The sequence below is a fragment of the Megalops cyprinoides genome, chromosome 5, assembly GCF_013368585.1.
Source record: "Megalops cyprinoides isolate fMegCyp1 chromosome 5, fMegCyp1.pri, whole genome shotgun sequence".
In the NCBI taxonomy this organism is placed as follows: Eukaryota; Metazoa; Chordata; class Actinopteri; order Elopiformes; family Megalopidae; genus Megalops; species Megalops cyprinoides.
The window spans coordinates 1,251,828-1,274,531 of record NC_050587.1 but is presented as its reverse complement, the minus strand read 5'-3'; the positions used below and the strand labels follow the sequence as shown (position 1 = coordinate 1,274,531).

General features: G+C 42.0%; 3 protein-coding genes across 4 annotated transcripts in view; 1 reads left to right on the top strand and 2 right to left on the bottom strand.

Moving 5' to 3' along the window:
* Positions 1-55: 55 nt before the first annotated feature.
* On the bottom strand, positions 56-2,290 carry LOC118777593 (embryonic polyadenylate-binding protein A). Its single transcript, XM_036528689.1, has 4 exons — positions 2,182-2,290; positions 1,598-1,697; positions 937-1,058; positions 56-580 (listed from the first exon to the last, which is right to left on the bottom strand). The coding sequence occupies exons 1-4, from the start codon at positions 2,288-2,290 to the stop codon at positions 405-407; spliced, it is 507 nt and encodes a 168-aa protein (XP_036384582.1). The 3' UTR covers positions 56-404.
* A 2,693-nt stretch (positions 2,291-4,983) lies between these two features.
* Positions 4,984-8,121, top strand: rpl28 (ribosomal protein L28). 2 transcript variants are annotated; one of them, XM_036529516.1, is made up of 4 exons: positions 4,984-5,097; positions 7,166-7,289; positions 7,563-7,681; positions 8,012-8,121. In XM_036529516.1, exons 1-4 carry the CDS (start codon positions 5,017-5,019, stop codon positions 8,090-8,092), a joined length of 405 nt encoding a protein of 134 aa, XP_036385409.1. In that variant the 5' UTR covers positions 4,984-5,016; the 3' UTR covers positions 8,093-8,121. The 2 variants fall into 2 exon arrangements, with proteins under 2 accessions (XP_036385409.1, XP_036385408.1); XM_036529515.1 differs by having other exon boundaries at positions 4,985-5,097; positions 7,992-8,121.
* A 4,790-nt stretch (positions 8,122-12,911) lies between these two features.
* Positions 12,912-22,704, bottom strand: part of LOC118777592 (prostaglandin G/H synthase 1-like) — a 46,043-nt gene continuing 36,250 nt past the window's right edge. The window contains exons 12-15 of the mRNA XM_036528688.1: positions 19,313-19,329; positions 17,755-17,946; positions 15,857-16,038; positions 12,912-15,327 (exon numbers count right to left, since the gene is read on the bottom strand). Of these exons, the coding sequence (XP_036384581.1) occupies positions 14,761-15,327; positions 15,857-16,038; positions 17,755-17,946; positions 19,313-19,329 (958 nt within the window). The 3' untranslated portion in view covers positions 12,912-14,760. The remainder of the gene's footprint in view (positions 15,328-15,856; positions 16,039-17,754; positions 17,947-19,312; positions 19,330-22,704) is intronic.

The window sequence follows — 22,704 nt, the reverse complement described above, 5'->3', positions numbered from 1 at the left end:
CAACAATCCTATTAAAACAGTGTCTCTATCAGGAAAGATTTCCCTTGTGGTAGTTCTCAGGAAATGGCTTTTGCGAATCTCTACGGCATCAGGACTATCACAGCACAGAACCTTACATTGCAATGTACTACACTGCATTGGGTTACAGAAGTCTTGCCATGACACTAAAGCCTTGGAATGAGTGTGGCCTCATTCTTAAGTCCTTGTTTATCAGAAAGACCAGGTCATGTGGCCGTACTACTTCATATCTGCACAGTCTCTCTGTGTCAACCCAAACCATTAATCTGCCTTTTATTTGATTTTATATGCGCTGATTATATCATAAGAAATTAAAGTTCAAAACAGTGACTACTAAGCCAAGATTCTTTCTGATCACTGCTATTCTAAGGCATAGCTGCCTGCGTTCATGTCTGACTGCTCTCTGAAGAGTGTGTTCCTGAGGACAGGGTGGTGTTCCATGGAGGTGTGTGGCCACCGTGTTCCAACAGGGCTGACTGGGCCTTCTGAACCGCCATCTCCAGCATGACCTGGTCACTCAGAACCTGCCTCAGCATCCCATGGTCCATTTCTAGCAGCATGCCTGCGAAAAAAAAACAAGGAGTCAGATCCAGAACCAGCAACTGATGCCACTGCTGCTCTGACCAGGCAGCTACAAACAGGACGTAACTGCCGGAGGATGATGGAAACAGGGTAGCTTTTCAAAAGTGTAGCGGTAGCGTTGCATAGTCGTTAAGGAGCAGGACTTGTAACCAAAAGGTTTCCGATTCGATTCCCCATGGAGATACTGCTGCTGTATCCTTGGGCAAGGTACTTAACCCACAACTGTCTCAGTAAATATGCAGCTGTACAAACAGATAACATCGCAAAAAAACCTGTAACTGATGTAAGTTGCTCTGGATAAGAGTGTCACCTAAATGCCAGTAATGACAAACTCACCAGTGATGTCGGCACACCTCACTGCATCGATCTGGTGCACAACCTCAAACAGCCTCTCCCCCAGCTTCTCAGTGTCATCGGGATCCGAAGAGTCACTGACATCAGTCTCCTCAGGGCTCTGTCTGCAGAGACAGAGGGACATCACACTAAGGCATATCAGCATCTCTGTTAGCGCTGACCAGTCAAAATCTATAATCCTGCACAATATATTTCATATACCTACATCGACAGTTGAGGTGATTCTGACACATACAGGAAGCTTGAAATTTGATTGAAAAATGTATTTCTTTCTGCTTCCAACCATTTGCTGTTTTAAGATTGAACAGTGATCATGAGGTCCAAATCTATTTCTGTGAAAATGTCCTTATTTCAACATAAAAAAAATTCACATCCAAGACTGAATTCAAGTTATTTTCACTCCTAACATAAGCCAGAGTATTAACATTTACATTTAATTTTGAAAGAAGTCTAAGTTTTTCAACTGAAAAGATAGAGAATTTATGACATCCCATACTTTATATATAACATTTTGGGATAAAAGCTGGTATTCTTAATGAGCTGAGTTTTGTATGGTCTGACCCTGAGCTGTGTCTACAGTAACACTGTCAAAAGTTTCCAAATAAGCACACAAACCCCATCATGGTTTGCTGTGTACACTTACTCCTCAAGTGTCTTCAGTGCAATGTTAACCCTCTCCTCCAAAAGACCAGGGTCTGAAAGGAGTTTCTGTACTTCCTGTTTCTTCTGCTCCAACAACATACCTAGAAAAACAAACAGAAAGCCATAGTCATCATTAACAGCAGAGTAGTATTACTAATACAGTAGATGCAAGGTCAATCTCAAGGTCATCGTACTCTTAAGTGCTTGACTGGATCAATTATTACTAATTGATCCAGTTATTATTACTGCAACCATGAGCTCAAAATACAAAATCTGCAGGAATGTGCCACTCCAAAACAAGGGCTGCATCCTTGTGTACCTTTAATGTAGTGTTGATATGTTGTTATTAACAATGCAGTAAGCATTGTAACATACTGTGCAGACACTCTGGCAAGGTCACTTTGATGTAGTCAAAACAAATACTGACTTCTTATTGTCAACTCCGCTGACAAATAAATACAATTGAAAACTGGTGACTTGATTACAAAGTTCAAAAGTGAAAAAACCCACTCCTTACTACAATGCATTGCAAACAGTTTTGAATATATTCACCCAAAAAGGCCATTGCCTTTGCTGTGCCCGTACCTGTGATTTTCTCAGTGAGGCCAGTGTTGTAGATGTCAACGAGCTTGTACAGCTGTTCACCCAGTGAGTCTGAGGATGTGGATGCTTTGTCCTCCCCATGGGACTCCATGTCACTGCTTGGAGGACACGGAGCTCAGTACTAAGCAGCATGAGGTGCTAGCTGAGTGACACATTCATATGATGTCTATTCACCAGAAGCCCCATCATTAAGTTTGCCACCCCAAATCCACATGGCTCATCTCACCAATCTGTGAATATCCAAAAACTGCTCATAGAAATAGAGCAGCTGTCCTGTTTCACACTGAAAGTCTTTAAGAGGATCAGAGCAGACCACATTCACACTTACCTGGTCTTCCTGCACAGTTGGAGAGCAGTTATGGCTTTATCCAGGGCCTCAGTCAACATGGCCTCATTCTGCAGTATCTGAGCCAGCACAGACCCTGGCAGTTCCAGCAACATGCCTGAAATGTGTCAAACAAAAGGCCTGGACTGTTCATGAATAAACTTCAGTTTAAAATAGCTACAGCACATAACCTTTTCCCTTAACCCACTGATTCTCAATCCTGGTCCTGGCCCCCCCCTGCTCTGCATGTTTTCCATCTTTCCCTGCTCTACCTACCTGACTGAACTCATCAGTGGCACTTTTGATTAGCTGAGCACACCTGATTTAATCAAGAGCATGTTAGTCATTTCAATCAGGTGTGTTTGGAGCAAAGATATGCAGGACAGGGGGGCTCCAGGAGCAGGATTGAGAAACACTGCAGGCCTTAACCAATAAAGGCAGGCAGCAGATAAACCTTCTGTTATTTCTGCTTGTGTTTAGGCTACATAAAAAATAATAATATTAATACTAATATGATAATTTGTTTGTTAAATCGCTTAAAGCATACTGTCCCAACAAAGACTTTTAATAGGACACAAGACACACCACAGATAGATCACAACTAGTTATAGGGGAGCCTGAACAGAAAAAGACACAATTAGCATGCATGATTTACTTATGATATATGAAATGTTGCCTTTGCCACTGCATTCCCATTTCAGAACATGGAAGCAGGCAACAGCAAAATGCATCTTGTATAACAATGCATGACCTACTATGTAATGGCATAAAAATTTAAAGACTATACCAGTGTACTAACAAGGTGATGAGATCCCCCCTACCCCCAAGCAGAAATGATGTGGTGCATTACCTGTCAGCTTCCCTGCCATTTCCGCATGCTTTGGATATATTAAACTATACAGCCTCTCCCCTAACGCCTCGAGCTCCTCCTCATCGTCCATCATGATAAAAACGGATGTGTTCACCATTTATTAAAGCATTCCTTTGTCAGTTTTCTGTCTCCATATTTCTGGCATTTCCAAACGGTTTTGAAATTTTGGTGTATCACACATGAATTTTGGCAACCTTGCAATCTCTCTTTTGTCTTGACGTTAACGACAGGGTAGCATCGATTTAATAAAAAGCCTTTTTATTAGCCTAAAGCTTTTGGTAAAAGGTACTGCCACCAGCTATCTAACTAACTCCGTTCACTAAGATGGCTAGCACTGTTTTGAATATTGTAGCTGTATCATACTGAATAACTATATGTCCATATAGCTTCAAAACAGTGTATACCTTTACATTATCATTGCTGTTCCCCAGAAACTATTGTTGCCTGGTTCGTGTAATGCATATTTTTTCATTTCGTGAACCAGAGAAAGAGATTTCTACACCACATTCAACGTTTCTTTAGCTGAAATCGAAACCGCTTATCAGTTCTTACATGGCTCATCTTGATGATGTTTGGTGTTACAATGTCGACAACCTCATACGTCACGGGCCTCAGTACGGCCTTTTCTAAAAAAAAATATCCATCCGAAGGAATGCCTAAATTAATATAAAAATAGAAACATTTATCTTTGCAAAAGAACAAAATATTGACTGATAAATAATTTAATAGTGTATATTTTGACGGCATCGTTTATACTTGAATAGTATGAACGTTAAATTTAACAGCTGAAATGTTTGCGAGCGCGCAGGGATCTATGTAGTAAAGTGCTGTAAGCTGGCTTCCTTCCTTCTTCTCTCTCTTTTCTGCCGCTGAAAGGTAACGTGGTCGGAACCGTAGTTGATTTAGCCTTATGGGTTTTGGAAGTTTTGTCAATTTTATACGTATTAATCGTATCTCAGGGCGTATTGGGTTGGTAAACTATATAGAGTGCCCCTTTCTGATTACAACTGTTTTAAAATGAGAGATATGTACTTAGTTAACGTTGAAGTGTTGAGTTGACTAGCCAGCGTGGGCCTCCCGAGGTAGGCCTGTCAGAAGTATTCTTACTCGCCCGTCTAGTAAGTGGGCTATCTAGCGATTATGAGACGCTTTTACGAAAGTTTTTGGAAAGTGCTTCTTAGCTAGGTAATTGGAAGAGTTTATCCGGAAACAATCCTAGGTAGCCCCACTCTTGATGTGAATTACTGTTTATATGAATCTGAAAGCCGCACGCTTTCCCGTAGTAGCAGTGTACGCTATGTGATGTGCCAATAGCTGCCTAAGAACGTATTTAGCAGGAGAAAAGAAGTGTCAAATGCCAGAGTATCGCGCACCACAGATACCCATAGATAACACTCTTGATTGAAATTTGACAGAAGTTTAGAAAGTATGCATGTACCTAAAACCTAATAGTACGGGAACATCAATGTCAACTGATTGGCTAGAGAGTTGGGGAAACCCGATCATCGGTTGCAAACATAATTGCCGTTTTGTTCGCAAATGTGTGGTCTTCGACGGGGTTTTTAAATAAGCAATGTGATTGGATTAATGATTGCATTTTTCCTTACCCAGGTGTGTCAACATGTCGTCTCATCTGCAGTGGATGGTGATCAGGAACTGCTCCAGCTTCCTCCTTAAGAGGAACGGACAAACCTACAGCACCGTAAGTCTTACAGCTACCTGCCAGCCAACTTTGAATCTACAGTAAACTCGCTGATATTATCTTAGTATTCAGAAAATTCATTAGTATTTTGATTGACACAAACATGTATAATGACGATTTGAGACACTCAGTTAAGACATGGAATACACTGTGCCTAATTTCTAAAAGGAAATGTTACATATGTAAACCGCTTATTTAGAGTACTTGACAATATGGAGTACGTCTTCAGTCATTGCAGAGATTGGGTATACACAATGCACTGACATGTTTATTGGATGCATGTTTTATATTTTAACCCACATGAGTAGTTAATCACAGATGTAGCTATTAAATGTCTCCAGTGCTTTGCATGAGGGTTTTGACCATTTTTCTAATCCAGGTTAGATAAAGGCATAATGTTTTTCATCTAGTACTTAAATTCAGTGCATCGGCTTCCAATTAACTGGATGTTGTGGGTGAAAGTTTTGTGTGAAAGAATAGTTTTAGGTACTTGAAGCTGAAGTTAGCAATAGACTCTAATTGGTCTTCTGTTAATATAATGCATCACTACCTGTCCTCTAAATTCTGATAAAACAGTGAATTACAATGGAAGACTACATATTGCATGTATGTTAATGTTTTGGAATACTGCTGATCTAACCAGACTATTCCAGATATTCAATTCAATTTGTACAGCGCTTTTTACAGCACAAGTTGTCACAAAGCAGCTTTACATTGTTACCAGGCCTGAGACCCCCTGAGAGTAAGCCTAAGGCAACAGTGGCAAGGAAAAAGCTCCCTAATTAACAGGAAGAAGCCTTGAGCAGAACCCGGCTCAGAGGGGGAGCCTATCTGCTTCGGCCTGGCACTGGGCAGATAGAATTACAGAGAATGCTTAGGCTCTGTTTACACTTGGTTTTAAAATGCATCTTGGGCAATCGGATCACAAGTGGACAGCCGAGACACATCGCAGTTTACACCTGTGTCTAACATGCGTCTACAAGGGGTCCAGCTGACCACTTGTGTTCAGATTTCATTACTGCCTACGTCACCCCGCCTATGTCAGTCTCTGTTCCCAGATTTGTTTAGCACGGGCTAGCTAAGAAAACAAACATGTTTCAAGAACTAATATACATATACGGGCTATTCCAACTGTTGAGATTAGCAGGACAAAGTCATTTGCAACTTGCAAAAGAGCGCAAAAGGAAGAAATTTAGAAAAGCATTTTTTCGAGCGTTGGCACGCTGGCACCAAAACAACCACCACGTCCTGCATTGATGACGTATTTTCCTGTTACGTCCTTGTCTAGGATGCATTCAGGACGCATTAGTGTTTACACTACAAAAGATATGTGGTCAAATGCGTCCCAGACCATCTCGGCAGGTGGTTTGAGTGATTGGATCACAATGCGTCTTGGTTGTTTACACTTGTATTTAGCGCTGTCCACTTGTGATCCGATTGCCCGAGACGCATTTTAAAACCATGTGTAAACGGGGCCTTAAAGTTGTATAATGTACTGAAGACATTTGAATTAGACAGTGGTAATTAACAGCAGAGTAATTATAAAATCTAATCCTAGAATATCTGGTTCTTGGCACACAGTTGGCTTGATAGGCAGGGCAGCGAGGTAGCTGGGAACATTTGTGTAAGAACATGGTTAATGGTAAATGAATTACCCATGTGGAAGTGTTATGTTGTGCCAGAGGCTTTGGTGTTTCTTCCAAGCCTGTGCTGTTGGCTCACTTTCAGTGGTACAGTGAAGCAGATTGACAGGATTCCTTCCTGCCCAGACAAATTGGGCTGTGAGAAAAGTAAATTATTCTTGTGACAGTGTCTTGTCTTATTGTGCAATTTTCATGTTCTACAATGGCTGATCAAGCCATAGTGAAGGCCGGCCATACCTAGCTTTGTTTTTGTTCCGTATTGTGCAAGGTAAATACTTTCCGCTTAAATTAAAGTTAGCACAAGTAATGACAGAGCCCTTAGATCCATTTCACTTTGACTTTGCTTATGTAACTGGGAGGTGTGGGGAGGATAGAACATAATAGTTGAAACACAAGTGTTGAGTTCTCTCTCGTTTTGTTGACAGGAACCCAACAACCTGAAGTCCAAGAACTCGTTCCGTTTTAATGGACTTGTGCACAGGAAGACGGTTGGAGTGGAGCCAGCTGCTGATGGGAAGGGAGTTGTCGTTGTCCTGAAGAAACGTGCAGGTAGGTGTTGATCTGTGTCACTGGAGAACTGTTCAGATACCATTTATTTCTAATGGGACAGTGCTTTCTAATGGGACAATGCTTTCCTCAAAAGAAATTAATTGTACCTTGTGTGCAAGGAGCATTGTACTATATGTAATGGAATTGAAGAACATTTATTAGGGGTAAACCCAGTTCTTGTTCTCTTGAATCACAGCTGAGACATGCACTCTTAAATCAACATGTAATACGAATATCTGATGCTGTGGTGCTTTTTAACAAACCGTTTCACAGGTCAGCGCAAACCAGCCACATCTTATGAGAAAATCACCATCAACAAGAATTCGCGTGCCACTCTGAGCAGCCTGCGCCACATCATCCGCAAGAATAACTACAGGAAAGACCTGCGCATGGTAAGCATTCCTGCCCTTGGCCACCTCACTGCGGCTTAATGCTGATGAAATTAAACATATAAGGTGATAGTTGACAAATTCTAAAGAGACCTTTAAAAGGCTTTGTTTCCTTCAAACAATGTAATTGGTGAATTATTTGTCTATAATAGCTACAGTTTATGATGCTGGAATTCCATAGCTGTGTCAGTCATCCAGCGATATGATTAAGAATGTTGGATCATATCTGTGCACCTCTTTTACTTAAGCACACTGTAAAGTAAAGGTGGGATATCAAGGGTAATAGTGAGGTTAATCCTTTTTTTGCTGACAGGCTGCCCTGCGCCGTGCCAGCGCCATCCTGAAGAGCCAGAAGCCTGTGGTGGTGAAGAAGAAGCGCTCAAGGGCTGCAAAGACAGCATAAACTTTCAATAAGAATGACATAATAAACTTGTTTAAACACATTCAGCTGTTTGTCATCTGATTACAAACCAGTTGTTATATTGACACATCTGTTAGCATTTGAAGATTCTGTATTTAGCATATGTTTTTATCCAGACCAGCTTGCAGTGCCATCATATTAGGATGTATTAAATTTGCTATTCTAAATTAGCTACTTGGCCATGGGTGTCCAGGATGGAGGAATATATGAAATCTCATCAGGACCTGTAGACATCAGAGGATAGTGAGCAGGTGTGTACATGGTTCATTCCATTAGTTGGGGTTGGGTGCAGTGAGGAGGCATGGTGAGTTTGGTATGTATGGCCATGGAGGGGCAGGAGTGCCTAGAGGTCAGGTTTCTAGCTTGTGTAGGATTGTAAAGTCTGATGGGTTTAATATAGGAATGAGTGGTAGAAATGATATGGGTATCTGTTGTAATCTCACTTTGTGAGATGTGAGAGGAGCTGTATGTGAGATCGCAAATGTCCAAATCAGTCGGACCGGACATGTGACGGACTTCGTTCTGCCAGCTCCCTAGTACAAAGTCCGCCTCATGTCAGAGTGAGCCCATGTGTGAACAGAGCAGGCAACGTTCCGGAGAATCCACCGCGAGCGAGTGGGTGTGTTGATGACGTTTCTATTATGTGACTGGCGCGAAACCGGAAGAATACAAACATCTGCCTCGTACTGTTTTCCGCGAGCCTGTACGCGTGCTTTCCACTGTATCGTTGACATTGCGGATATGTCCAAATACATGCTACTTTGAGTCCAATGATCTTTAAAGAGATAGTTAGCTATAGCTATACTGCCAAAACTTGTCTCCTACGGGCCCAGTTGTTCAAAAAGTTTAACCTGGATCAGAATGATCCGGATTTGGAAATCCCATGTTTTGCTATCCAGGATCAGGTAATCCTTTTTACTTTTGTGCCGGTTTTTCAAAGCAACATTGGATTGGATCACCCTGATCCAGATACACATTTTTCAAGATTACCAAATCCGGATTACCAGTGCCCTAAATGGGACTACATATCACAATGTAGGCTACTAGCTATGTAAAGAACAACAGATAGAATAGCCAGCGTGGGGTCACTTTAAGTGTTTTTATTCGAAGAGACAGAAAACAGCACAGGGAGCGAGCAAAATAATATTTGCCTGTATTGTCCTGCACAACTTCGCTACCAGGTGCAATGTCCCTCTCTGTGATGACATTTATGATGCACCTGAGCCTGTTGAAGACCCGGACCAACCTCCAGCGTTCTCTCCGAATGAGGGACTGACTGGACGTGCAATAAGGGATGCAATTGTTAGTAACTACTTTTGACTGGTTCATCTCTGATGATTGTGTCATTGTAAATAATATACAATGATAAATGACAGTTAAAATAAATATATTATTTTTGTTTGATGTTGACAGCTGTTTGAGAGATTATTTTATGGGGACAAAATCTTTTTTTTTTACTTTACTGTACTGAAAGGCTTAATTTTTGTCCGGAGTTCATATGTGAAAACGGCTAAGTGATCGATTTCCTGAGTGGCTATGTGGCCTCTAGAAAAAAGTGATATCTGACAGCGCATGTGCAAGTCTAGTAGGACATCTAAGTAGGACATGCCTAATTAAAAGTCAACAGGGTATACATGTACAGTTCCTATTGATTGCTAATTTAGGGAATTGATTATGAAAATATATTTTTCATGAAGAACATGCATAGAATAGTTTACTTTGTCTTTGCTCTGCACTGGGTTTATGTCTGATTTGAGCTTCATTACAGTGGTGGACATGCCAAGATCAATGCATGATGGAAAAGGGGCTGAGGAGGTCCTGTGATAACGGGGCCACAGGGTGTTGACACTAGCCTGGCTCAGCCATGCAAAAGAATTGAATTGATTTTGAATGTAGCTGACTGGCATCTGACCACATTTGGCCTCAAAAAAATTGGATTCACCAACACATTAGGTTGACAAATGTGTCTGTATTCAGCTTGTTTGTTTCAACTTTATGTTAACAGAATAGTTTAGCATTTCCTGGGACCTGGATTTGTTGTGGTACACTTTTTTTAAACAATGAAACCTCAGGCTTCTCTTGCTGTGCTTTGAGAACTACCCACTCAGCCATCAGGGAGACCAACAGAATGTCGCTTATTCAGCTATCGTTTGCATTATGGGCGGTGTCCATAGCTCCAAAATTGGGGTTCACGTTTGAGCTTCAGGATACCATCCACGCTCTGATAGAGGAGAATATACATTTGCATGACCAGCTGGAAAACCTGACACAGGCACTCCGAGAACTGAAACAGCTGCTGTGGAACCACTCCAAAGGTAAGTTCATATCCATACTCTTATGGTCCTGAAATTGAAGGGCGATCAGTTTATTGGCCTGTTTATGAATTAACGTTTGTAAAGTATCTGTTTTCCATTCAATGTATGGTGTGGTGACGTTATAAAAAGAATATGCTTATACTGTACAGACTTTTAATATCATTTGATCAACAGCAGATCTCTCCCTTGAACAGACAAAGGAGGTGAACATGATCCTGACCTACAGCACCTCTGGGAGGAATGGACAGAGCATGGTAAATCCTTACTGCTTGGTTTGCCCATGTGCCATAAAATTTCCTAAAGCTCAACAAGATTGACTGTATTAGCTCGATGTTTGAGACAAATTAACAGGCTCATGGATTGACTTAAATAGTGCTAAAACAAAAAGTTTTGTGAGAGAGATGGAAGTTATCGCTACTTTGCATACACAGGATAGTGCTGGCCTTGGCTATTAATCACATTCCACTGTGAAGTATGTTTTCTCTCCCTTATCGTATTTATCAGTTTCAGGGGTACAGAAGCACAGGAAGTGCTATGTGGCTCTGATGCCTGACTGACCTCTGAGTCAGAATTGAGTTTTGTAGTCTTAGATTTTGATTCCCAGTTCTCTGGAGTTCAGCAGGGTTAGTAGAATTCTGGAAGGGGGTAGAGACCTGCACTTGCTGACATTCACAAAATATCAATAATGAAACTTGTACTGCATGATTTCACAGGTGAACCTTGCCTTCTAGGTGTGATAGGTAATTTATCTGGGGCACTAACATCAGGCAGATCTGGGTATATCTCATTAGCCTTGGCTAGGAATTCGCTCAAAAGATGGACACCTGATTATAAAGTTGAGCAGATAATTTTGTCATCTCAGTAACCTACTACAAAAAGCAATAAAAGGCATCTTCTACTGCTAAAAGGAGGATAAGCCAAGTTTCCTTCCTAAATGACTGCAAGTCATTTTAGGTATTTAGTATTTCACCATCTCACTAAGCATGGAGTGGCAGGGTTTTATCTGATTTGAAAAAACTTTTTTGCATCTCATACGTCCCAATTGATGAAGATGATGATGGTGATAAAATGGCCCTTCATCTTATTTTATTTGTCATTTATCTGGAAATGTGTTCAAAGAACTGACATGGAAATGGAGCTTCAGCTACATTCTCATGTCAGTGTGCGATTTTCAGACCGGCATGCATTGTGTATGGGTGGCTTTTAAGTAAGATTGCTCGTCTTGCAGGCATAAGCGCAGAAACGCACCTCCTTTTGGAGCATGCATTCTGTGGACATGATCTCCATGGGGCGGCCAGCACAATCCAGACTCCCTTTCTCATGCTGCTCACCATCTCTACCTGTCTGGGTCTTCTGCTCTTCTGATGGCACTTAGGTTAAAGAGGACACAGGCACACTGTAAATATCATACAATGGCAATGGTATGAGGCAAATTGAACCTGCTTTCTAAAGTCACACTTGCTCTTCAGCAATCTGATTTTTAACAAATTGTGTTGGTGTTTTATGTCTTTACTTTGTTATAGGTGAATGTGATACTCTGCAAAACTTATAATGTTGTTGTGTATGTAACAAAGTACGTAATTGTGTGAAAATTGTCTTCCAACAGTCAATGACCTTAATATCATGTCCTAAAGACACCTCAGTAAACAAGTTTCCTATACACTCACATTATTCATACTTCCTTATTTATTATTCAAATGTCTCTTATTCAGTTGAGATATTACATCGTATATTTGTCATTTTAGTTAATATTATATGCAATGTACTTTAACCTGGAGAGTAGCCTCTGCTATGTGATTTACCACAGAACACATACAAATGACATCTGTCACCCATAGTCACAGAAAATCGTGCAGTAAAGCATTAACCTAAAGAAGATTACAGGCATATATAAATGTACAAATGCATTTCAAGCTTGACACTGGTATGCAGACCAAGCATGCATGCAATTTCAAAAAACCTTTTTAATGACCTTTTTCCAAAGAGCACGTTACTCTTTAAATAGTGCACATGAAACGTCAGGTGGTTGCCACATAATGACTGCACAATCAGATCTCTTTGGACATATAGGGCTTTTGAGCCCATTCATCTATGTAACCGTAATCCTCAGAGATTGGTAAATCGCAGCATCAGAGGCAAGAGCATTATGTCCCTTCATATTCAGGGACATTTGTATGTAGTATTGTGTATTCAGGGATGTTTCAAGGAATTAATGGCCGCCACACCAAAGAACCATTCTTATACCGCCCCATTTTCTATTTCTACTTCTTCGTCTGAGTCATTTGTACACGTGCATTTTTGCACTGTGGTGCTCCAACTCAAAGAGTAATGCAGGAACTGTGTGGTCTTTAGTGTTTAAATAGGTTTATTGTTATAGGTGGTGTAAATACAATGCTTCATAATAGTTGTAAATGGACTGATTATTAGTATTGATGTAATTAATAAAGTACTCCAAATGTCAAGTTTTCTATTCATTTTGCAATGTTTTATTGTCATGTTGTTATACAACTGCAACTCAGTGTGAAAGATGCCATTATGAATTATGCAAATTTAGAAGAGAAATTCCACAATCTTTCATTGATCATACATACATCAATTAAAGATTAGATGCATGTCTGTATTTTGTTGAAATGATAACTCCCAGTCAGCAGGAGGAACCATGTCATACAGACAGATTACAAATTTGGGTCATCTGAGTATTAACTTCTACCTCTCGCTTTTTACCCACCATAACCCACTGTATATCAACACAAATACTAATACAGAGTCCAAGTGGGAATAATAATTTATTTGCAATAGTTTTCAAACTGGTAAGACATAGAAAATGTATAAAACTAAGAAATATGTCCCAAGGTTTTGTAGTTGTCTTCTTGTGTCTAAGAATATGATATTGTTGCACTCACTAATCATAATACACATGCACACAGACTGATACCAACATTCCTTTTGATAATAAATAATATTGAGAGCACATTTTACAGGGGAATGTATGCATATTATAACATGTGCAACAAATGGAATCCGGAGTAGTTCACTAATTCATGCTTAACAAGCAAGTAACTTTGACTGTGAAGTCACTGCGGAACGGGTTCTGTGACGTGTGTTAGAAATGATAAGAGTCCTAGGAGGGTTTTTGGCTTTTGTCCACACAAAGTTCTGAGCCTTGAATAAGAATGAGCTTAGCTGGGTAAGCTACGACCAAAATTATTACTTCCAGTACAGAAAGAGTCTGGAGGCCCAGCTTTGCCAATAAAATTGAGAAAGTTTGGTACATCAGGAAATGCATTTTGTCCAATGAATAGTTAAACTGTAACAACCAAAGAGACCACAAGGTGAGTTGTTCCAACACCATTGCTATGAAAATATTGGGCAATTGTGCCAAGTCATAAACAGAAGATGTTGCGGGTCAACATCCGCACATGTTGACATCAGCAGGTGCCCAGGTTTGGCATTGTTCTACCAACAGCATCACTGACATCAACTCAATACATACAACTATCAGTGAATAACTGCTGTTTTAATGGACATTTCCTTAAATTGTGTTGCATTTTATTCAAATGTACAGGCTAACTGAAGTTACACTTATTTGGACCAACCTGACCTCTAATACCACTGAGGCTACTGAGGTCAGAACAGGTCACAATGTCTGACAATGCCTTTGGCTCCACAATGCACTCAGTGATTCTCTTTATGAGAATTATGTGCATCCAGACCCAATTAAGTACCGTAAAATGATTCTTAAAAATGAGAATCTAAACCATGACTGCTTCTATTTAGCAACATGGATTTAACTGTTTACTGACTGCTCTGACATTGACAATATTCACCACACAAAAGAAGAGCTCCTTGGTGGACAGACCTGATGTGGCACAGAAATTCTGGAAGTCTCTAGGTCTGAGAAATGGAGAGAGGAGAAATGGTTTGAGAACATCTACATTAGCAGCACAACCAGTCCCGCCCGTCACGTCTTACAATGGTCAACCAGGTAGTGAAACATCAGGGTTGAGACACACCATATCTCGAGCTGATAACTGCGGGCATTTCTGTTCATGCAGAGAAGAGATCCACAGCTCATGCATCCTATTCCAGAGCGTTTCATCATAAGGGTGTGTGTGTGTCCGGGGGGGACACACCTGCTCAGAGCTTTGAGGGAAGGGAACACAAACAGAAATACTAACACAAACACACATCTACTGTGGGACTGCCCAAACACACACCATTTAAACACTTAACAGGCAGGGGTGCCACAGGGCCTACATAATGAATAAACAGTGGGGAGAGCCCTGCATGTATCTACTTTCAGAGAATGTGTGTGTGTGTGTGTGTGTGTGTGTGTTTGGAGTGTGCTAATCTATGTCCAGATCGCTGTCGTCGTCATCGCTCTGGGCATGGCGCGCAATGGCGGCGTTGCGGATGGAGGTGGGGATGACCGCTGCCTTGTCTGGTAGCAGGCCATACTCCTGCAGCAGCGCCTCCACGTCCACAGCAAAGAAGTCGTCACCCAGCTGGTCACTGATGCGCACAAAGTTCCCGATGAGCTCACCGCCTTTGTACACCAGCAGCGCTGGCAGGGCATTGCCTGTGAACAGGGCACTGGTGCCGATGACGGAGCTTCGCACGCGGCAGAACTTGACCAGTGGGTACTCTTGCGCCAGGCACAGCAGGCAGCCAGCCATGGCCTCGCAGGCAGGAATGTCGCCCTCGTAGATGTGGATCATCACCAGCGTGCCCTTGTCCTCCTTGTCCACGGCCTCCAGAAACTCCTCACCGCTTGTCATCTCCAGGACCTGGCCGAAGCGCTTGCCGCTGTACAGCTGCCGGCGCATCTCTTCAATGCGCTGCTTGCGGTACTGCTGCAGGAAGTCCTCATCGTCCTCGTCCTCCTGCAGCATGTTGTACTCCTGCATGGTCATCTGGGGAGGGGGCATGCATGCATCAGATCACCAGAGGGGCAGCATGCCACCCAGGTGTCCCCAGCCAACAGCTGTGGCAGGACTACATGGGTTGCTCATACACGCCCACTTTATACATTTGCTGAGCAGAGGGAACACTTTTCATAGACAACACATTTTTTGTTTCACTTAAGTGGCACAATACTTCATACCACTTTGTTCCATTGAGGTTACAGAGAGTGGTAGTGTGAATTTCCCCATTTTCTTTGCTTTGTCTAAAGTAACAAATATCAATGACAATAGTTGTGTCTATGCTAAATGAGTGCATGAATACAATTAAATCAATATTTAATTGTTATTAAATGGATTTATGCCCTTTCACAGACTCCATACATAAGCATGCAGCACAGGTGAACGGTACGGTTTCAAGGTATCAGAAATGGATTTCATTCTCAAACAATATATTTTAGTTAAGGATGACTGATTCACATGCAGCGATTGTGACGTGGTCCTGTGTGATTCACGTTGGCCGCTCTCCCCCCTCCCTCACCTTGCCATTGATCTTGTCCTGCAGCTCCTTCTGCTTCTCCTTGTCACGCTCCTCGTCCAGGTGGGAGCGGCAGGTCATAGACAGCTTCTTGATGAGCCGCTCCATCTCCTTCTTCTGCTCCTGCCGCTGCTCCGTCTCCAGCTGCTTGTACTTCCTCCAGTCATTGATCACACCCTTTGGCCCTGCAAACGCCCGCCATTGTCACATACATGAGTAATCGCCGTGCTCAGCAAAAACATCTACCCAAACGTGCCCATCTAACCAAACTGGCCCTCAATTGAAAATAAATGAAAGGATACAACAGTATGGTCTCAGAAATTACCTAAACCTGTATCTCACCTTGAATAACCTGCTTACACAGTTATTTGTGAAATTTAGTCAGCTGCTTCAGGGACTTGAATGATCTGTGTCAGAAAAGACTTCTGGAGAGATGAGGATACCCACCCCCCCATGCGAAAGGCAGGCAGCCTTGAGACTGGGCAGCCGGCAAAAGGGGTTATTGCCTAAGGGTGTACTCACACTAGGCAATCCGTACCGTGCCCAAGCACGTTTCATCCCCAAAGTCTGGTTCGTTTGACAAGTGTGATTGCTTCGTACTGTGCCCGGGCACGGTATGCGGAACTGTGCCTAGGCCCGCTTGAAGAGGTGGGCTTGGGCACGGTTCAGTTGGACTCGGGCACGGTACGCATCAGTGTGATAGCTAACTGTGCCTGAGCACGGAACTCGAACAAGACGTCAATGATGCGACTGTCCCATTTAACAAATATATCCGTTTTAGCAACAGTTAGCTGGATATCTGTTAGTTACACACCCAGTCATAATAATTCCTTTAAACCATCATTTGATTAGCCAGCTGACTTCCTTAAATATAACAAGCTGGCAACCTCCAAAATTTGATTGGTTCTGTAGATCTATACCTAAAAATAACTCTGTGGATCCCCACATTAGCTGATTTCTAGCAAGCAAAATAAAACTAATCATACTTTACGTGGCAATGTAAGCATATTGCTGTTGTCAGGGGCTTAGTCAGAGTATCACAAAGGAAGCAGCCAACCTGTTTAAGTAGCTAGTCTTCAACAATCGTTCAGATAGGTAGCCTATTAGCTAACTAGCTATGTTTCTCAAATCTATCGCTAGATAGCTATACGTTAGCTCTCCAGCCAGTTAGCATCGATTATGCAACGCAGCGATTTTCAGTTAATCGTGCTGCACGTATAAGAAGATTTTTACGGAGGCAGCTGACATTTCAGTCATTATGCTAAGGGAGGACATTGAGGGAGGAATTTGGGGCTGCTTACTCGCAGACTACAATTCACGTTCATCAATAAGGTGAGAACCAGACCCGTTATTAACCCAAATATTCTCAAATGAATTGAAAAGTGTATTATCTAAGCAGTAATAGAAGATGCTTGTTGTTGTAAAGATGACAGTAGCGCACACACAAGTAGTAGCCCTAACTGGTTAACATTAGCTAACATTATTGTGATTAGGCTACTGCAATGTACTGCCACAAAATATTGGTCTGTCCCTTAGCATAATGACTGAAATGTCAGCTGCCTCTGTAAAAATCTTATACGTGCAGCACGATTAAATGAAAATTGCTGCGTTGCATAATTGATAAATTTATAAGGCATGTGAGCGGGCTGTGTGTCACTCCAAATAAGCCACAAAGTAAGTGCAATCATGAACTCCATTGTGCTGTGCGAGAGCGCTTTTCTTCAACACAAAAAGTTGCATCGTGATGACGTAAGCGTGCTCGGGCCCGGAACGCTAAGTGCAATGTGAACGCAGGCCAGCGGGGGAGTGGGGACGGGGGACAATCGTGCTGGGGCATGGTATAAGGCAACCGGGCCTAGTGTGAGTATGCCCTAAGAGATGCCAGGGGTGGGGGATTTCACCTGTGTTCATGGCGCTGCCATCCTGGCTGTACTCCACTTCCAGGACGTCCGGGTTGCGGATGGTCTTGTCGTCTGCCTCCTCCTCCTCCTTTTCACTGTCCTCATCCTCACTGCTGCTGTAGTAGTACTGGAGCTTCTCCCCGAGCAGCTTGTCGTCCAGCGTCGTCATTGTTGCCTTGCTCACCTGGGCCACTTTGCATGTTAGATGTACAGGAGAGAGAGAGAGCGATGGAGTGATTTGAATGGTTTTTACATGAAGCTCACCAGATCCTCCAATTACCGTACTTACACCAACAGGCAACAATGGTATAATTTCCAGTAAACCCAATAAAATTGTCTGCGGTCCTTTTTTTAATTTAGCCACATTCACTCAGGCTAATATCTGACTCAGATTTTCAGAATCATAATTGCAATTACATAAGGTTATTGTGTAACATAATTCTAAAACTGTTTCTCTTCTAGCACTGTCATCTCCAGAACAAATGCATACTTCATTGAGGAATATGTTACAGAACACAGACGTTTAGATGGTCTCATATCAATGGAATACACTGCCACAGCTGCTACTAACTGGAATACATTCACAGTCCTGTTTTATTTTAAAACTCGGACCTAATATGAGAGAAACAATGCTGACTGAACTTTGAGTTGCATGATTTTTGAACATGTGAGTGAGGCCAGACACATAGCCTATTCCGAATCAACCCAATATCAGGAGTCCATGTCATACGATAACCATTCAGAAAAGCAGAAGGACATGTGTGCATTGTCAAGGTGGTAAAATGTCTAACTCATGCGTTCCTTAATGATTCCCCAATATTCATTAGGTGCTGGTAAGAACAATTCTTTTTCTGGATCGAACATAAGCACCCTAAAGTCCAAAGCCCAACCCTCAGTTTTTAGTCAACAGAGACCTTTGTGTTTACTGAGATGCGGTCACTCAGCCTGAAACTCACTTCCTGTGTAACCCAAAATTGCTCCCATATTTCTGAAAATGGGAATCCTCTGCTGATCCACTCAACAGAGGGCTGACTCTAACCACCATAGCATTCTGGAAAAAAAATACACCCATTAATGGAGCTGCAAATGGATCCCTCTGTACCCCTAAGCACCAGAGGCCTGGTGGCTGGTGCCACTGCATTCGGTTCCATATTAGTCCATAAAAAATACATGCACAGATGGAGAGGAGGGGGGTGGTACATACTCCAGGGCACGCCCTCTCAGAAAACATGCTACAGCTCATTCATAACATGTTCCTGCAAAGGTTTAATGAACAAGTGGACAAATCTGAAAAACGCCATGGGGGGTTGTCTTTTGTGAGCCTGTACCATATTCACAGTCATACCAGCTAAACAGTGAAATGTATTAAATTAATGCCAGCTTCTGTCTGCATTCACATCAACATATAGGCATGCATTTAATAGCTCCCATCAGGTGTCATTCTCCAGTGGTAAATTCAGAGTCACAAACCTTCACTATTGCCAGCACACCTCAACACCACATGGCATCTTACAGTGCTCACTATCCACTGTACTGCCACCAAAACACCTTTCTGTACCACTGTAGTCCTCTATACTATGAAAAACGAAACGCATTCAAAATACCTCTTATGTCGAAGCCAGAAAAGGTATCTGTTTAAAAAGGAGTGATAGGAAGAGACTTGGGGTTAATATGCCCGATTAATACCCGTTTACTGTCACGAGTGCAGTGGTTTCAGTTTCAAAAACCTATCGATAGGACCAGAATGCAGTGTTAAGACAGTAAATCTAAATAAGGTGACACACAGCAGAAACTATACTTCACTGAATATACACTTACAATTCCCTTGGCCGTTCAGTATTTTCTGTTAATGGACTGTTAGAAAAAGCACCATGACGTTAAGAATCATTATGTTGCACTTTGCTAAATATGTGAATCTATTTAGCTACATAAGCAGACTTCGAACAGTTAAAACATTTGGTTGCTTGCTACAGCTGGTAAATCCAATTAAACGTGGATTTTCTCCAACTAGGCCGCCCTTCTACTATTGAGGCACAGAGACTGCTATTGGTGGATCGGGATTTTAGCTAACGTTACCTGAATCGGCCAGATAGGTAGCTGTCTTATCTGCTTGATTAGAATTCAAGTGTTCAGGGAAGTTAACTTGTCTACAGAAATGCTTTACTGCACCCAGTATAAACCAACAGCTCAATCGAGCTAGCTTCCAGCTATCGAGTTCAAAACGGGTAGCTACCTACCCGGCTAGATTTGTTTACACTAAGCAAAGTAATTAGCTTTGAATTTGTTCTCGTTTATTATAAGTAATATATTTTCGAAACAGCTAGCGAGATAGCTAGCCAAGCAGCTACGTCCCTTTGGTTTTACGTCCTACTGCTAGTTACAAAGGCAGCTAGCTAGGTAGACCGACATTTCGAAACACTATGCATACGGACACTGAACAAGGCCAGGACTTTAGCTACATGTGTGGGGAAAAATAAAATCTTACCACAAAACACAAATGTAGTTTTATATCTGCGATAAAACGGCAGTCACCAATCTCCTTCCTGCTTAACCTTACAACTAGCTAAAGCTGCTGTACATAATAATGCTACCTACATAGCCATAGATTATTATTTCCGATTCGACCGACGGACCAGTTACGAGTCCGATAATAATAACAGCCTTCATAGAGAACCAATGATTGAAGGTAACCGCAGCAGGAAGTTTCTCTTTGTCTTTTCCGGCACGGGAGAAACTAGACGGACAACACTGGCATTAACATGTGACTACTTTAAAAATAGGTAAGACGCTAGGGTGTGTTTCCGAAATACTGCAAGTATACAGTAACAAATGTATATTTTACACCGAAATATATACACCCGACATGCTAAAAAAAAAAAAAAACAGGAGCTTAGTGTTTCGACATAGGTACAATTTTTCGCTTGCTCTTTGTGGTTCAGTGGGAAACAGTTTGGTCGATCGAGTAAAGAAGGTATCGGACATATCCATGTAAGCCCCAGAACACGCAGGGCCAGATACGTTTCTTTGAAGTTAGAATGCTACCAGTTGAGAACATTGTAAATCAACTTAAATGAAGTCGTTCGTATAATGTGGTGCGTCTGGAATACGCAGAGCACCTGTTTGAATGTATGCTTTATGTACAATATGTGCACGGTGGTTTTTATAAATTTCTGGTTTTACTAGGGAAAGGGTTTGGGACCATAGTCACTTGGTATGGCGAGTATGCAACCTACCACGACATAGTTTGTTTGGGTGTATACTTCACATGTCTGTACCGAGAATTAGACCCTTTTGGGGTCTACATAAATAACCACCGTAACCCTATCGTGAGGGTTAACTCCTTACAAACATTAACTTCTGTGCCATCTTTAAGATACATGCATTGGGCACAATCTCAACGGCCACAAAATAAATACCCACACTTGGTCCATTACATAAATAAATGTAAGCCACGTGGGCTATAGTCACAACTGTCTAACTTTGAATAGACAAGATAGATGGTGTAAATGGTTTATACAAACATCTGACACCTTGTCGTCTTTGCTAGATCATGTGACAACACCTGCGTTGTCCGTGTAGTCGCTTGCTTTTCCGCACGGGGAATATTCAAGCTTGTCTGCACAACAGAGTTGCAACATAGTTATATTTGTTCAGTGCGGGAACTAGTTTTCATCTCAGGCCAGGGCCACACTGGATGCGTCACGTGACGTTTCGATTTTCATTTCGGCGCCCATGTTAACGGATTAGAGCAGCCACACAAACCTACGTGAGCAGCGCGACTAAGGCGCGGCTCGAGCCTCGCGGCAGCGGCGCCTCACCAAGAGATTCGGCGTGTCGCACGCGGTTCTCAGCAAAAACAGACAGTTAGGGGCAGGGCAAGCGGGGGGGTTGGGGCAGCTTCGGGGGGCACGGGCCAGCCTGGTTTGCTACCCAAAAATCCTAGTCTATGATTGGCCTGGATCAACCAGGTCGAAGGCGGGACTTTTCTTGATGTACTCGGTTGTTCAAAGCAGCGCGGGAGTCGGGATTGAGTTGAGAAAGTTAAGTACACGTTTTGATATAGCCAAGAAACAGCAGTTCTGTGTGTTTTATTGGTTGTTAGGGTGTGTTAGTTTATAACACTATTGCTGTCTGCCCATCTAGCAAGGGAGCTAGCTCGCTAGATAGCTAACGTCAGCTAGCTTGACAATGAACTACAAAGCTCACCAGGAAGCTAGCTAGTTAAATCATTGTAAAAAAAAAACATTAAATTATTACTGTAAAAAAACGCCTTTTAGGAGTAGGATCTTTTCATTATTTAGTTGGCATGTGTTTGTTGATTTGTATTTGAATTTCTTCAAATAAAAAAGGATGACGTGAGCATATGGTGTTTCGTGTTTGTCCTTCTTTGCAGATTCATCCTCTGAATATGGTGTTCATATGGTTAGTTCATGGGTTATGGTTTATCTCCTGTATTGTATTTGTGCTAATTTAGCATCTTGCAGTGCTTTTGGGGGGCATTATAAATATTCGTTATGCGCCTATTTCTGTTATTGTGGATGTTGCGTTATCCTCATGCCACCCTTGAATGAATCAGTGCTCCACTTGGGCCACCCCAGTCAAAAAAGTCTAGAATCGCCACTGTAGGCAGTGAAAATGATCTGTTGATAGTCATATTGACATCATACTAGCAACATTACACCTTTAGTTTCAATGTCTATATCTGTAGAATATGTCACAGACATGAAAAAAATATTTAAACTGAACACTTCCTGTATCCATTTCAAATTCTGTCTAAATATAAATGAAATTTATAACGAAATTAAATCAAACATTCCATTATTGATGGCCGTTATCAACGGCAAACTCAGTATAGAAAGATAGGGCTGGCAGTAGCAGCAACGCTGGCGGTGTGGACAAACACGCATGCGAGCCGCAGCAGTTCAGCGACGTAGCCGTCACGCACACGCA